This window comes from Trachinotus anak, unplaced genomic scaffold, assembly GCF_046630095.1.
Source record: "Trachinotus anak isolate AG129_WGS33_773 ecotype Australia unplaced genomic scaffold, CSIRO_AGI_Tana_v1 ptg000013l, whole genome shotgun sequence".
NCBI classification, from domain to species: domain Eukaryota; kingdom Metazoa; phylum Chordata; class Actinopteri; order Carangiformes; family Carangidae; genus Trachinotus; species Trachinotus anak.
This window is the reverse complement of record NW_027273864.1, coordinates 2,808,298-2,823,896: the sequence shown is the minus strand read 5'-3', so window position 1 is coordinate 2,823,896 and position 15,599 is coordinate 2,808,298. Positions and strand designations below refer to the sequence as shown.

The 15,599-nt window shown below is 39.6% G+C and overlaps 2 protein-coding genes across 3 annotated transcripts; both read right to left on the bottom strand.

Annotated features, from left to right (window-relative positions):
• Positions 1-804: 804 nt before the first annotated feature.
• pdrg1 (p53 and DNA-damage regulated 1) lies at positions 805-6,670 on the bottom strand. Its single transcript, XM_071494793.1, has 5 exons — positions 6,527-6,670; positions 5,280-5,355; positions 4,433-4,507; positions 2,108-2,188; positions 805-1,444 (listed from the first exon to the last, which is right to left on the bottom strand). The coding sequence occupies exons 1-5, from the start codon at positions 6,608-6,610 to the stop codon at positions 1,362-1,364; spliced, it is 399 nt and encodes a 132-aa protein (XP_071350894.1). The 5' UTR covers positions 6,611-6,670; the 3' UTR covers positions 805-1,361.
• Positions 6,671-8,787: 2,117 nt separating this feature from the next.
• LOC139630039 (uncharacterized) lies at positions 8,788-12,353 on the bottom strand. 2 transcript variants are annotated; one of them, XM_071493076.1, is made up of 4 exons: positions 12,115-12,353; positions 11,745-11,832; positions 11,332-11,399; positions 8,788-11,250 (listed from the first exon to the last, which is right to left on the bottom strand). In XM_071493076.1, exons 1-4 carry the CDS (start codon positions 12,225-12,227, stop codon positions 9,906-9,908), a joined length of 1,614 nt encoding a protein of 537 aa, XP_071349177.1. In that variant the 5' UTR covers positions 12,228-12,353; the 3' UTR covers positions 8,788-9,905. The 2 variants fall into 2 exon arrangements, with proteins under 2 accessions (XP_071349177.1, XP_071349178.1); XM_071493077.1 differs by having other exon boundaries at positions 11,745-11,829.
• Positions 12,354-15,599: the final 3,246 nt, after the last annotated feature.

Below are 15,599 nucleotides of genomic sequence, written 5' to 3'. Positions count from 1 at the left end.
GAAACATAAGTAAGTGTTGTACGTAACACTCTTTACACTTAGAATGAAATTTGCTTTTCGGTTATGCTATCTGAAATTTATGATTTGGAACTTCATGTGGACATGGCAAGCAGTAAGCTTGCTATGTGTGACAACCCTGCCCACTTCATTTGTGGCTCTTAGTGGTTTTTCTCTTTTTCCCTACCTGCTTAGGAGGCTGGGCCAGAAGAGATGAGCCACATCTGAGCCCACATTCTGAAAGTTATAAAAAGGGCTGGAGAAATCAGATTTCTCTCTCTCCTCCCAGCCAGCAGGACTGTGGGTTTGATTTTGGTTTAGGTTTTGGGTTAGCCTTAGTTTGTTCCTCTGAATATATATATTTCACACTGCCACGCATTCATGCACTCACCACACCACTGATCTACTGACTTACATGTGTTACCTTGGTTCTTTTTAGTTATAATAAATTCAATTTTGCTTTAAACCTTATGTATCTGTGTGGTCTCCCTTGTTTTGTCATGAATTGTTGAGCCTGTTCATGACACTGGGACACTAGCAGTCAACGTGAAGCCAGTGACCACACAGTGCAAAAGCTATGGTTAAAACAGTCAATGACAAAAGAACTATAACATTAAACACAGCAGGACAAAGACTCTGGTCTGATTCTCAACATCACTGTTGCTCTGGGTACAATGTAACTATATTGTGGTAACAGTCCTTTTAACATCTGTAGTTGTGTTACACCATTGTGGGAGAGTTGTGATCAGGACTGTATTAATATTGCATATATATATATATATATATATATATATATATATATATATATATATATATATATATATATATATATATATATATATATATATGTCATGAAGCATTATATCAAGTATTTTCTTGGCGGGATTAACAAAAATAAGCTGTTCCTGTATTCAAATAGCCATGAGCCAGTTACAGTTATAGCCCATTTGTGTATACTAAATTCAGCTACTAGACTCACATTGGTCTCTCACTTGTTTGCCTGGTCTTTTTATCCATTTACAATTTCTCCATTGATCCAGTAGATCAATATCATATAAAATCACACAGGAAGTGATACAGAATCTTGCCAGCCCTAATTTGAGTGAACATTCACCAAATGATAGGACAGAGAAAACCTAAATGCTCTTCCTACATTAAACTTACGTTTTGTATCTTCTACACTGAGAAAACAATTTTTGAACAAGCCTGCATGAATAGCAGGTTTGAAGATGTCAGCTATATGGATGCTTATTGCTAACATGCTAACATTATAGTACCGCAGTGGCAGGTGAAGCTCTTAAGCAACTTGTTAACTAACAAGTGCTCTTGTCCAGAGAACTATGAAGAGGTTTGCAGATCTGGTGTCATCTCTTTAAAAGGCTGTTCACAGCTTTGATTTCATCAGTGGACAGAGGCGACAGGTTGTAGCCTCTCAGCTCAGGTTTACCTGCAAACAGACAGACAGACACATATCAAGGTCGCCTTTTAGAGCGGCTGCACGTCATATTCAGTGTGGTGACAGACCAGTTTTGACTACAGCTATAATGAAGTCCTAAGGACGAATCGTTCACAAAATGGTAGCATTTAAAATGTTTCCACTTGCATTTTATGGTATCAAAAATTGCCATTAATACTACATTAGAGCTAAAATACAAACCACAGTTACCTTGAATTTAATCAGACCTAACAAACTGCACAGTGAGCTTTGTCAAATTCTGCAAATGGATTAACATCAAATACACTAGACACACAATAAGCACAGTCAGTCAGATGTTGACAGTTTACTGGAAGAGACTCAAAATGCAGCACAGTGTCTGTGTCTCTGGTCTATTCACCCATTCTTGTTTTCATATATGTTTTGATGAGCTTTTACTGGTAGTAGTTGTGAAAGAAACTAAAAATACTGCACAATGTCAAACACTCTTTAGTCATGTTGTTATGGTTCTCAGACTTTTATAAGGTCAAAGTTATGAGTTAAATCTTGCTGTTGGGGACTTTTGGTTCTTGAAGAGTTAAAATGTATGATTTGATTCCTGTGTCATGTGACTCTCTGCAGTTTGAATGAGCTTGTTCCACGCGACTAACTGCACAGACAAAGCGCTCTTCATACCTTGCATCTCATTGAGACGATTGACTTTAGCTTTCAGTTCTTTGCGAAGGTCGTTTATCTCCTTCTCCAGCTGCTCCTGGTCTACGGATGAACAAAGACCAAAACAGATCACGTGATACAACTCAATGCAAAGGTTTTTGCTGATTTTGAAGTGAAAAGAAGTGAATACAACCACTGCAGCCAGCAGACATTAAAAGTGACCTTTTTTTTTTTAAGTTCCCTCTGTGTAAAAATACTCTGCTGTTATTATTTTCCCTGTGAGTTGATGGGCTTGGTTAGGTTATATGAAGTATAAAATCCCTGGCTGTCTGAATCCATTTCAGTGTGTAACAAGATGGTTAGCAGAGGAAACATCACAGACTCAGCATTTTTAAGAGACTGTGTCACTGCAGTTCCAATGTGGAAAGACACAGTTATGGCACTGACTGCTGTTTTCACTCATGATATGTCTTGTATTATATAAAAAACATCATATGGACATGTTTACAGGGTTAAAAACTTTAAATGTTTAAGCATGGTTTCTTTTTATTTCATTAACATACAAAATAGAAACAAATACACAATGGTTGTGGCTAATGTAACTGCATTGGTATCTTCTATTTTTTTTGACGATGAATTTTCTAACTCCTCAAACTTTTTGGTAATACAGCAACCACGGGATTCTTTAAGCACCTGACTGAGGTTCTGAAAATGAAGCTAACTGATGCCTACAAAGCAGAGGAATCTATAAAAGATATCAAAGTGTTTCCAGTCCCAAATGTCTGTTTGGCAGTAAAGGGGAACTGTGGAATTAAAGGACTAAGATGACTTTCAGATAAACTGCACATCTGCTGAGCAGAAAGCAAAATAAAATCCCAGTAGGCAGGAAGGTTCAGCTGAGATGAGAGTGGGGGAACGCTGTTCCACTGTGACGTGTGGATGCACAAACACGGTCTACATGGAGGAGTCATCAGAGGGAAACTTTACCTGTCACCTCATCACAAAAGTCAATGTCTCAAGTATGTGAAATGATATGTGGATAAGCTAGATTCATTTTAAAAACAGATGCTGTGGACAGATGAAGTTAAAACTGAGTTCTTTGGGGCACCAGCAGCTCACCTGGTTAAGCGTGTACTATTGATTACGCAGCTATCTGTTAAAAGTCCCATATTGTACTGACCCATCTGTTGCCTCTGACAAATAAGTAGTGCACCTGTGAGTTTTTAAGTTGTGTGTATGGGCTGGATAAGCTGCAAAGGAATTGCCCTTCTGGGGATTAATAAAGTTGTCTGAATAAATTAATCTGAATATTAATACTGTGAAAGTATCAAAGCCTCAGGCCATAGAGAAATGCACACAGCCTGTATTCAGAAACTGAGCCTTAAAACCAGCCGTCAGGACTTCTGTATCTTTGTGATGTCACAACAAAGCAGTCACTGCCCTCAGCCATTGGTTTCTCTGAGTGTTTACATGAAATCTGCTATATTTTTCTTTGATCACTCAGAAAACAGTCAGCCAATCACAAGGGGGCCTCTGAGCCTATCTTCTGATTGGCTGACTGACCCATTGTTACTAGAGCTCCAGAGAGAAGCCTGAGAGAGGAGATGTAGAACTACACTGAGATGGTTTTTGGTTTTTAAAACCACAAATATATGTTCTCATATATATCAACGCTTAAAATAAAATACAGGAAAAGTGTAAAATATGGGACCTTTAACATGGGGTTGTAAACATTATGATTTGTGATTGTGTGTCACATCAAATACTGCATGGATAGAGGGATGAATGTATTCAACTAAACATCCAGAAACTGACACTGAGAAGAGACTGACTTCCCAAACAGACCTCAAAATCCACAATGAAATACTTCAAATAAACAAACGCTGAAGCTTTTGAAGCTGCCTCCACAGTCCCCTGACTTCATCATTGAAAATCTGTGAATAGATCTTAAACAGCATCCTAAACACACTTCAGAGTTTGAAGTGATATGCAAGACAGAGTGGGTGAAAATTTATAAATCAAGAAAAGAAAAATTCTTAACCGCAACAAAAAGTGTTTGCAAGCTGTGATATCTGCCAACAGGGGGGTACACCGTACCCCAATCCATTTATTACATTTATTTTATTTTATTTTATTTTTTTAACATTTGTGACAAACAAAGTAACAATGCATTAACATTTGGAGAAATACTCATTTTAAGGTTTGCTGCAGGGGTTCTATTTACGTCTTTTTCCTTCAAAGATCAACAACACATGGAATCTGCATATGAGAAAAATAATTTATCCTCAGTTTGATAGTAGAAATATATCTGCCTGATATATTTCGATATTAACTGGTGGTTCTTACCTTTCTGAATCATCTCTCTTGTCTTTGATTTGGGAAGTTTAATGAACATGTTTCCAAAGCAAACCTTCACTTTCTCTGCAAATGACAGAAGTAGGAAGTCTCATTCCATGTACAGTGCATCTAAAACCAGCATTCAAATTATACACCTGACTCATCTCAAGACACTAAACTGTTGTTTTCACTGTGGAATTACTGTAATCAGTGTTTACATAACCTAAGCCAGTAGAGTGCTGTAAGCATTTTACCACTTTCAGTTCCCTCGACCTGAAGTCTATGGGGTTTTTTTTGTTGATGGGTTTTTGGGTAGAGAGCTGAAATAAGGTCTGTGGGTAACACAAGCAACACATTTTACTCTATGACATAGAATAGGTCTGTTAAAACCTCAGCTGTGGTTTCTTTAAGCTTTTATGTCTCTCCAAAAACGGCGGTTGCTAACGAGTGTCTAAACAAGGCTAAATTAAACATCATCACGCCGAACATGATAAACGATCTACTCACCAGTCCGCCTCGGTTGTAAATTACTCGTAACTTTGTAAGAAGAAAGGCTTTCATAGAAGTAAATCAAACTACAAGTTGTAAGTTTAGTTGTGTTGATGTTAGTCATGTGACTGTGGTGTAGTTCATACATAGCCAAACATTAGCTTTTTATTTCTGGCAATCATAGGCTTCAAAAATCATCTGTAAAGATTATCTTGCTGAAAAAAGGGGTAGGTATCATAACCTTTGTTTTTCACTGAGTTTATTTTCTACAGTATTCTAAAAATTTGTGTAAAAACCCCATTGGCTTTTTGTCGAGGGAACTACGGTGACGCTAAGCAACGAGAGCCCAGTAATAACCGTCACTCACCTGAATCTGACATTTCCATTTTCAGTGCGTTCAAGGCCTCTCTGTTCCTGTTCCTCTTTGCGTCCAGGTCCACAATCTGAAACGTCATCAGACAACATGATTTCTCCACATTAGGCAGGAGGTGATGTTACAACATCAATATGCTTTTTCATCATGGACCCTTCACACACCCTCCATAAATGATTTGAATCCCTCCTATAAAATCTTCAGTAGACAGTAGACCTGCTCAGGGCTTAGGACTTATGACACTGAGTGAACTGCAGATTTTATAGGAGGGGTCCAGATGGGGACTTTTTGTTGCATCTCTCTGTCCCTATCTCCTGAAAAAGATCATTAGTTCCAAGATCTATTAACATTATAAACATAATGTGAAGAATAAGCATGCACATTAACGCCTGCAAGCATGCTACTCCTTGTATAGGCATGACCACACTTAAAACATTTCTTTATAGAAAAAAAAGTTTATATGCATACCTTATGTTTCTTGTTGTTTTACCTTTACATCCTTGCAATTTTATATCCTCCTCTTTTTAACCTTTTTATCTCAGTGTTTGTCCTTATGATCTCAGATCCTTATTTGCATTTGACTTTACTATTTGCTTTTTTCTCCTTTCTTTATTATTATTTTTTTAAATTTATTTATTTATTTATTTATTTTTATCATTATATTACATTTTTTTCAGTGTGATTTCTCACTTGTGATCCATGCCAAAGATATATCTCGTTTTCCGTCCTGTAGATGTGACAGGACTTATTCTTTTGGCTCCTGTTTGTCGATAGCTGATCACTACACAGTGAATACTGAGTTATCAGAAAACCTCAATATTCAGTCTTAGACTTGGAAAGACCGACTAAAGAAATCCTCCGTTAAAAGTGACATTTTCTGTCTGAGGGCAGTTAAAACAAAGATTAACTTTCCCCCTCAACGTGAAACAGCTAGTAGTTTGGTTTAGTAGTAACTAAATTGGTAGCTAGGCTTAACAAATCCTAACACATTATATTCCTCTCGAATATTTACAGTATTTACGGAACTACTGGGCTGTATTCTGTTACTTTGAAGAGGCGTTGCATTTTTTTCGGTTCAGTGTAACGTTATTCTTTTCCCATTATTACAGTTACCACTGTTGCCTTGGCTGCTAGCTTGGCTGCTAGCTTAGCTGCTAACACTCTCAATTAGTTCTGTAAGCTGATATTTCCATCCTGCTAAGTGGTCGTGCTCTGCATATTACACACAAGTATTTATACACCTGTTGTTTAGTGGTGAGGACATCCTCCGCTCCTTCCTCAACTTCTGTCAAATACTCCATCACACGCTGGGATACAGCGTCCATGGTGGCTGTGCGCTATGAAAATACGTCCGGTCTGAAACAACGACTGGAGCGGATACAAGTGTAACAAAGCACTTGCAGATTATATGAAAGTGAAAGAAACCTTTCTTGATCTATGCTGTATTCCCATAGTGTATATATTTCTTGTTGTTGTTGTTGTTGTTGTTGTTGTTGTCGTTATCATCTCATGTTCCACCGTCTCCCTCTCTCCACACTGACTACAACTCCCAGTTTTGTGTTTTCCTATCAAAAACAGAGTGCCGTTAAGGTTGTTGTGCCTAATTCTCAGCCTGCTCATGTTTACTTGTTCTTTTCTATTGTTCCCTTTATTATGATGACCTTCTACTTTTTTCTGTATTTTGTGCAAGTGTCTTCCCTTGGTCTCTCTGTCACAGTACTGCTGCCACTTTTTGCCTATTTCCTTCCAAATGATGCTCTTTCCCTCTGACTTTGACAATCTCACATAAAAGTCCACCCTTGCTCTCTTGCCTCCTTTGCTACTTTATCTACTTTTTTGTTTCCTGGTATTCCTGGTATGAGCTGAAATCCACATGAAAACCACCTGTTTCCCCTGATTGGCTAACCTTGTTATTGTTAACAATATTTCATAGCACAGGTCCTGATGATTCTTGGCTGTTCCTGTCATAATAGATAATAATGCTGACACAGGGTCACTACATATGAGTATTTTGCTTGCTTTAACATTTTCTGTCCATTGTACTGCTAAAAGACAAGCACACACAGTATATACACTCAAGTAATTTGAAGTTCTTATCTTTATCTCAAGCTGGAGGCTGGGGATCACCACTGCTGCACCTGGCGCCTCTGACTGTGAATCCTTTGATCCATCTGTAAAAATCTGTAAATGCTCACTGTAGTTTCTTTTGGTGTGATGATGATACTCGTTAAATAGATCTATTGTTCTGTTCCTATTCTTTATACTAAGGAGCTTCATATCTACAACTGCACATTTCATTTTCAACACTGGTCCTTCAGGCCACAGCACTGTTGAACAGAATTCAATTTCTTTCACCTTCAGTTCTTTGGCAGTACCCTGTCCTGTTTTTTACCCCTCTCCCAGCAATCCTCTTTGTTGGGTGACTATCACTGTGCACAGTGTAGATGTCTAGTAACAAAGAAACATGAAGTATATCCCTAGGCAATATTATAAGCTAATATTAACCTTCACACCTCTGTAAGAAAGGGAATCTATTTTGATCTGGATCATATTTCATAGGTTCGGAAAATGCACATGTAGCCTTCAGTGTATTGAGACATTTTACATTATGTGATTTTCATCCCATGTAAAAACAATCATTTCACATTTAATATAACATTTAAAACAGCATTTCACTAAATAAATTAACATTTAGCGTTGTGGCTTTTGGAAATATATTTTACATGTGAAAACATGAAATTCACATGAATTTTCTAATTACTTGTTTCACGTCACTTGGACATAAACTGGATTTTTTCATTCAGATTCCCTGAAAAACAGGCCTTGCTTGAGTCAGTATATATATATTTCAGTGTCAGCTTTGCAAAATATTCCCAGATTCTTCCTCCAGAACTGCTCAGGCTCAGTTCAGCTGCATGGTGACCGTGAGTGAACAGCAAGATTTAAACACAGCTGCTAATTTTAAAGTGGAATGAGTTCCAAACTCTGAGCTGGCCACTCCCTGGTCCTGTACCACTGAATGAATTTGTTCAGCCAGCTAATAAAAGGTCCCATATTTCACTCTTAACAATGTTTTATTTGAAGTGTTGATATTCATAAAAAAGATATATATTTGTGGTTTTAAGAACCAAAAACCATCTCAATGTAGTTTTACATCTCCTCTCTCAGGCTTCTCTCTGAAGCTCTAGTAACAAGAGAGTGGTGAGCCAATCAGATGAGTTGTGGAAAAAGTTCTGGTCCTCTCTTCTGATTGGCTGACTGTTTTCTGAGTGATTGTATAAAAACTATGATAAAGTGTCTTATCTTACAGCCTTATCTTATTAAAAGTGAGGGGGGCAGCAGGTCCTTCTCATATCTTGCATTTCCACAAATGTAAGTGATAAACCAGTCAACAAAGAAATCAGCCATAAACAAACTTGTGAGGAAGACAGAAGAACAAGGCCTACACCACAATCTTACCACACTTTTTCAGTGACTTTGAAAAAATTACACTAGTCAGTCATAACTTCTCAGTGACATTTAATAACTTTCATGATGCTTTCCTTTTTGTTGACAGACCGAAACAAGAGTGATGGCTCCAGCGTTCACATCACTAGTAAAACTGGCAGTGTTGAAAAAGCTTTCGTACAAACATTATACATAATTACTAGGTTAAATCAACACAACTTTGTTAAGACCTAGTATATGACTGGGCCACGCTGTAGGCTATTTAACTTCTGCCAAGGGTCAGCTGGTTTCAGCTCTTTATCTGTTTGCTTCTGTCCTACTCTCCGTGCTCACATATACAGTGTTTTAATACAGACAAATACACAGCAAAACAGCTCTCATATGCATGTTTTCATACAACAGAACAAGTTTGAAATAGTGACTAAAACGTGGTTCATTAAGACTACATGTAAACCTGAAGTCACTTCCAAGCTGCTGCTCTGCTGTTAAAAATCCTGATTTTACAACATCTGACAAAACCACCAAACACATAAGTTATAGACAACAGCTGTGTTGGGATTTCAGCTGTATTTATTGTAAAATGATCACTCAGAGAGAAAGTTAGAGACTCACTCACATCAGCTGCCGTGTGATCCACATAAAGAGGTGTGTCTGTGGAGGGGAAGTGGGAAAAGTCACTTGATTTGCCACAAGGTTCTATCTTTAAAAAAGTTGGGAAATCTAGCAACATAAATGCTGAGTTGGCAGCACTGCTTGTTTGCCCGAAATAATTTCAAAAGAACAACAACCAGTGGTGTAACTTCATCACTCATTCAGTGACATTCACGTTTATAGGACTTTGCATCGCTGTTGCACTACAGCCAAAAAGAAACGAGAAGATTTTTTATAAAAAATATCCATGTGCATGAGATTTCTGTATAATCAACAGTGCATGTAAATGCAGGATTAGTTTATTAACTACACAGCACTGGATTCAACATAATTATGTAAATATAATTAGCTGAGACAAATAAAGAAATCTGGCAAAACATCACCGTCTCTAATGAGAAATGTAAAACAAACCTGCTAAAATCAAATGAGAAAATAAATCATATTGAATCATAATCAAACCTCCAAAGTGATGACTGCAGCTGTGGTGTACAGGTCACACTTACAATGCTCAAGTTCCTGTTATCAAACAAATTCAAACTGCTTTGGCCTGTCTGGCCTGTTATCAGGAGAATAACTGGACCCTTGTAAATTGTCCATTATTGCAGTGACAGCATCAGGTTTTATTTCTGGTTCCTTTAACTCAGCTGTCCTCTTTCGCTCAGATCCTCTTCTCCTGCACTCAGAACCACTCCGTCTTTTCTCTGATCCATTTTGTTGTCTTTCTGCTCCTCCTCTTCTCCTCTGCTCTGAACCACTCCTTCTCCGAACCCCCCCTGTCCTGTGGTCCATCAGATCCCCCCACGCTCTGAAACAGTCCCTCTCTGTCCTTCCAACACATGAGTCCCTGGCAGTGGAATGAGGTTTGGTGTTAGGACCTTGAACCGGGTTGCGGAGGTTTCCTGAGGCTTGCATCCTCCTCAGGTGGCTGTTGGCCCTCACAGGGCTGCTGAACCTCTGAGCCTGCAATACTGCGCTACTGTCTGATGACTGCACCCGGCTCTCGCTGTAGCTCCTTTTGGGGAGCGACATAGGCCCCCTGCGCTCCAGCATGGGACTCAGTCTGGATGGACGGGTGTGGCTGTGGGTGGAGCGGCAGCAAGACGTGCTACAGGTTGAGTGGCGGCTGCGGTACAAAGTGCAGGCACAGCCGGAGAGCAGGGTAGAGTGACTGGCCAGGGAAGAGAGGAAGGTGAGGGGGAAGGCACGCTGACACTGGAGGATACACTTTGGGGAGCTGAGGCGCGATGAGGCGGCAGCAGGTGACCTGTGGCAGCTGGATACAACATCTGTCACAGCTGACTTCCCACTCTCTTCCTGGACAGACTGGATCTGACGCCACTCCAACTGCAGCAGCCTCTCCAGGTACCTTTCCAAAGGTCCCACTGGCCTGGGCCGAGGGGCCCCCACGCCCTCCGTGTTGTAAAAGACAGCCAGCTGACTGAGGCTCCAAGAGTTAAAGGGTGGAGGAAGGAAGTCTGGGAAGTCAAAGCCACCACGGCCCCGTCCTCTGTGCCTCTGGCTGCGAGTGAAGCAGTCTTCAGCCTGTGGGACGTCTGGCCTTAGCTCAAGCTGTGGCGGACCCCGACCAGAGGACAACACAGGAAGTCTCTCAGACTCAGACAAGTCAGTGTCGCTGTCACCTTCTCCATGGCCACTCAGACTAGCTTCCTCCAGTTTAGGTGAGCGTCTCTCCAGCAGATCAGGGCTTGAATCAGACCGGCTGTGGCGAGGGAAGGTCGGTGTGTGTCTGCTCCCTCTAAATCCTGTGTGCTTCTGTTCTCTGTGGCCAGAACGCTGAACCTTTGGCTCCACCCTGTCCTCTGCAGGGGGCCTTGGATGGGAGTTTGGCTCTAAGGTTCCCTGAGCACTAGACCAAGAAGAAGATTGTATTATCCAAACACTCAGGCAACATGGAATGACATAACATTTGCACAAACAGCAGTCCCACCTGTGTTGACAAGTGTTGCGTTTGGTCAGGGGGATGTGAGGCTTCTGCTTTCTTCTTTGTTGCAGCCTCTGTGATTGCAGAGAGACACTGTTACACCTGCTAGTTTCTACTTAGTACTTATTACATGTCCATTCAACACTTAAAACTAAAGGTGGAACTAACGACTATTTTCTTGATTAATCTTATCTCTGAACTGTCTGGAAATCGAGGAAAATGCCCTTCACAGTTTCCCAGGTGACATCTTTAAAATGTTTTGCTCAAAACCCAAAGTTATTCAATATATAAAAATTAGAAAAGCAGCTAATCTTGATATTTGGCATTTATGCTTGGGAGATGACTGATTACCCACCAGTTGTTAACTTTTCTAATTTAACTACCGAATGAATCCACTCATAGTGTCAGTACACACTTACTCTCTCATGATGATTGTTTTCTTGACTCGGGACCGTGTGCTGTGGCTGCTGTGGCTTCCTTTGTGACTGCCGTTTTCCCATTTTGCTGCTTGAAAAAAAAAACATGTATTATGAATTAAGTGCAACCACTGACCTACAAAAAACAACCAGAAGAAAATACAAATGAAATATAGAAACAATGAGACTCTCCGTGGTCTCCGGTGCCGCCGACACGACGGTGTCCTTTGTATTTCCACGCATGACGCACAAATACATAACGTGTTGGGACCACAGCGCAGGGATACACTCACTGGCGGCAGTGAATCGGCAGTGAAACAGGCGTCCCTGCTCCCACCATGATCGAGTCGTAAATAATAGAAGGTGACGGTACCTGGCCAAGTTAGGCCTGTTGTTGCTCCACGCCGCCTTCTTCCGCTCCCTCTCCCTGATAAAAACCCTCTCCACGCACTGTTGTGGCGCCCGCTCCTGCAGAATTGTGCCCATCCCAGCCAGTGACACGGAGGATGGGCTGTTGACGCGAACACGGGGATCGGAGGGTGAAATGAAAAAAAAGCGCAACGCTGTCTGTCGGTGGAGATCTGCTGGTGATTCAGCCGCTGTCCAGCAGAGCGCACACCAGATCCACACAGTGCGATCTGCTGAGGATGAGGAGGAATAAATGATCAAACAATATACGTACGAGTCCGCTCCCCATAGAGCAGTTTATATAGAAATCTGAAGATTTTCATTTAAATAAATGTCTGTTAGGTCACTAACACCGAATATAGAATAATATGATGGTGACTGAGCCTGTGGTCCATCGCTTAAAGTATCGCAATATTTACATAGATTTTTTTTAATTACATTGCTGTATTAAGAAATTGATATCGGTCGACATTCTGTAGGAAGTTGCTGCTAATGTAAACAGCTGCAGCTTCACATTGAAAGCAGTCACAGGAAATGTGAAAAAAAAATGTGAAAAAGTGTTGCATATGTTCAGTCAGTCGTTCATCAGTGTCTACAAAACAAGGTCTGTAACAAGGTCACCGAATATCGTTCCCATCAGCCTCAGCTGCACTTTGTGTTTAGCACTAATTATGAAATATGAAAATATCTGTCCATATTTATCCATCTTAAAAATGAACAGTATGACCTCTGCTGCTGGTGTGACTCAGGATTTTCTGTCATGTTTGTGTGTGAATGTGAATAATTCACCTCCTCCCACTCACGGGTATTATCATCTTTTATTTACACTACTATTGTTAGAGTGATACACTGTGAGCAGAGCTGGACACTGGGCAAACACACAACACAACACATACAACAAGTTGTGCACACAGTGTAGAAATATCCTCACTATAATGGTTTCAAAATGCAATTAGTCCTGTAGGAAGGACTCACGTGCTCTGGAAATGTAAAGCAAATGTTGGAGTGGCAGTAGAGCAGTTACAGGGGGCGGTAGAAGGTTGGTTCTCCCAAATTACAACAAAAATGCATGCAGATACTTTTGAGGTTTTTTTCCCACTTTCTTTTTCTTTTGATGGACTGAGTCTTTAATAGCCAATGTAAACCTGCCATTGTGGTTAAAACTGTAGATTTCCAAAGGCAGTTCTGTATTTGGTTTATGACCACGTAGAGAAACTTCACTGCTTTTTTCTTGTCTGCCTCATTATACAGGTGGTCCAAGATTGAAATCTGGAGTTGTGCATTTAAGTCAACAAACAAAATGTCTTCAGGTTTATACTGCAACTAAAAACATTTCATTTTCATTATTTTTATAAAACCTAAACAGGACGAAACTGATGAAATATTTGTTTGTATAGTCTGCTGTTTTAATGTGGACATGCAGTACTTTTCATTATTATTGTCATTATTCAGAAACTGTCACTATACAGATGTAAGACAATGTGACACAGTGCATTAATTAAACTGAGCACAGTCATGTTACCATATAAAAACTCAAAGGTCAAGGTCACTGTGACCTGACAAAAATGTTTTTGAGCATAACTCATTAGTTCATACAGTAATTATGACACAATTTAACACAAATGTCTAATAGGATAAAATAATGGAGTGATGACATTTTATATCCAAAAGGTCAAAGGTCAACTTCACTGTGATATCAAACTCTCACTTAGCCTCATAACCCTTTAAAATGATAATACACCAACAGGCTGAAGATATTTCTTTTGTGAACTTTTATCCCAAAAGTATAAAGTCAGTGTTGTCTGAGTTTAAGGCAGGTCAGCAGGGTCAGTGAAGTAGGACTGGAAAGATGAGAGAAATAAAATTCTCACAGACAGAATTTTACCCAAACTGATGTTTAACTGGTGTTGAAAATGAAGCATTTTCTGACATGAACACTTGTTCGTCAGGTGCATGTGTTTAGGAGACTACTGTTCTTTTTCTGCCCACTTTGAAAATATAATTATAATTTGAAAATGAACCTGGCTTTGTCACATAATTGATTTTACTTAATCATTAAAAGTGCAGTTAAACCCTGCACTGTGTACAGTTTCAGAGGACACAATACATGGGATGCCTTCATTTCACAGTAGTGAATGAGGCTGACTCTTTTTCATTATCCAAAATCTGCCAATTGTTTTCTCAATTATTGGTTTTGTACATACAATTTTATAAAATAGTGAAAAAAACACCTGTTATGGTTTAATAATATTTCACAGCCCAAAGTGATGACATCAAAACGAAGCAAAAAATTACTGAAACAATTAGTCATTTATCAGAAACATTGGTGACATTTCTGTCAGTCAACTAATTAATTCAACTATTTGTTTCAGAAATTTGTAGTTGTAGGAGGAGTTATGATTCCATGCATCCTGTTGATTTCTCCCATATTTGTTTGAGGTGCTTGTCTCGTCATGCTCCTCATGACTGTGTCTCTGCTGGTCTGTGTCTGTACGTCTTGATCTGATGCAGAGTGAGATTCATGTATTTGAAATACACAAAGAGGGATAAAAAAAAAATCTGAAGAGGTCAAAACTCCAGGAACACTTGAGGTATAAAAACCATGTTTTTTAAACATATTGAAACCGATTCTGTCCATTAATGACATGGGAAAAAGTCATCCATGCCTTTTTCACAACTTGTCTGGACTATTGCAGTTCTCTTTACTAAGGCCTCAAGCTGCAAGGATGGTGACTGGTACAGAAAAGCACGAGCACATCACTTCAGTCTTAGCCTCCTTCCACTGGCTTCCTGTTCACCTCAGAATTCAATTTAAGATCCTGCTTATCACCCTATAACCCTTAATATTGTGTATTTGGTGCTTGTCGTTTTCTTGTCTTTGTTAGTGAGAAAGAAAAGCATTAGTCAAACTCAGGTTATGTCTATGATTGGATAATCTGACAGCTCCTTGCTTATAATCCTGTTGAATCCCTATGAAGTAGCACTAATGTTTTTTTTGTTTGGTTTTTTTTTGGCCACTTGCGGGCATCAAAACAAGCTGTATATACAACGTTGTCATATTGACACTTCATCAAGTTGTTATGATAAACATACAGTATTAGCAAATGACATGTAGTAATGTAAGCATTCATTTGGAGTAGAGTTTCTGGCCACCTGAGGAATGGAAGTCCAATATTCACTTTCCTTTCAGCTCTGATTTGGTCTCTACTGGCTGCTGGCCTTCAAAATATCTGGCTCTTCATCTGCTACATGCTCATTTACTTTCACAAACCAGTCAGTAACAAGTTCGTCAGCACTGTTCGCCTGTTGTTTGGTGCTTGGTAGGTTGTATACAGTAGGTTTATCAGGTTTATTCACCTACACAGCTTTCCACTGTTGTTGGGAACAAGGTTTGTTTGAGTGGTGAGAGTGAACAGTAAAAGCTGAAAACTCTAAAACAGCTGAGGGAAA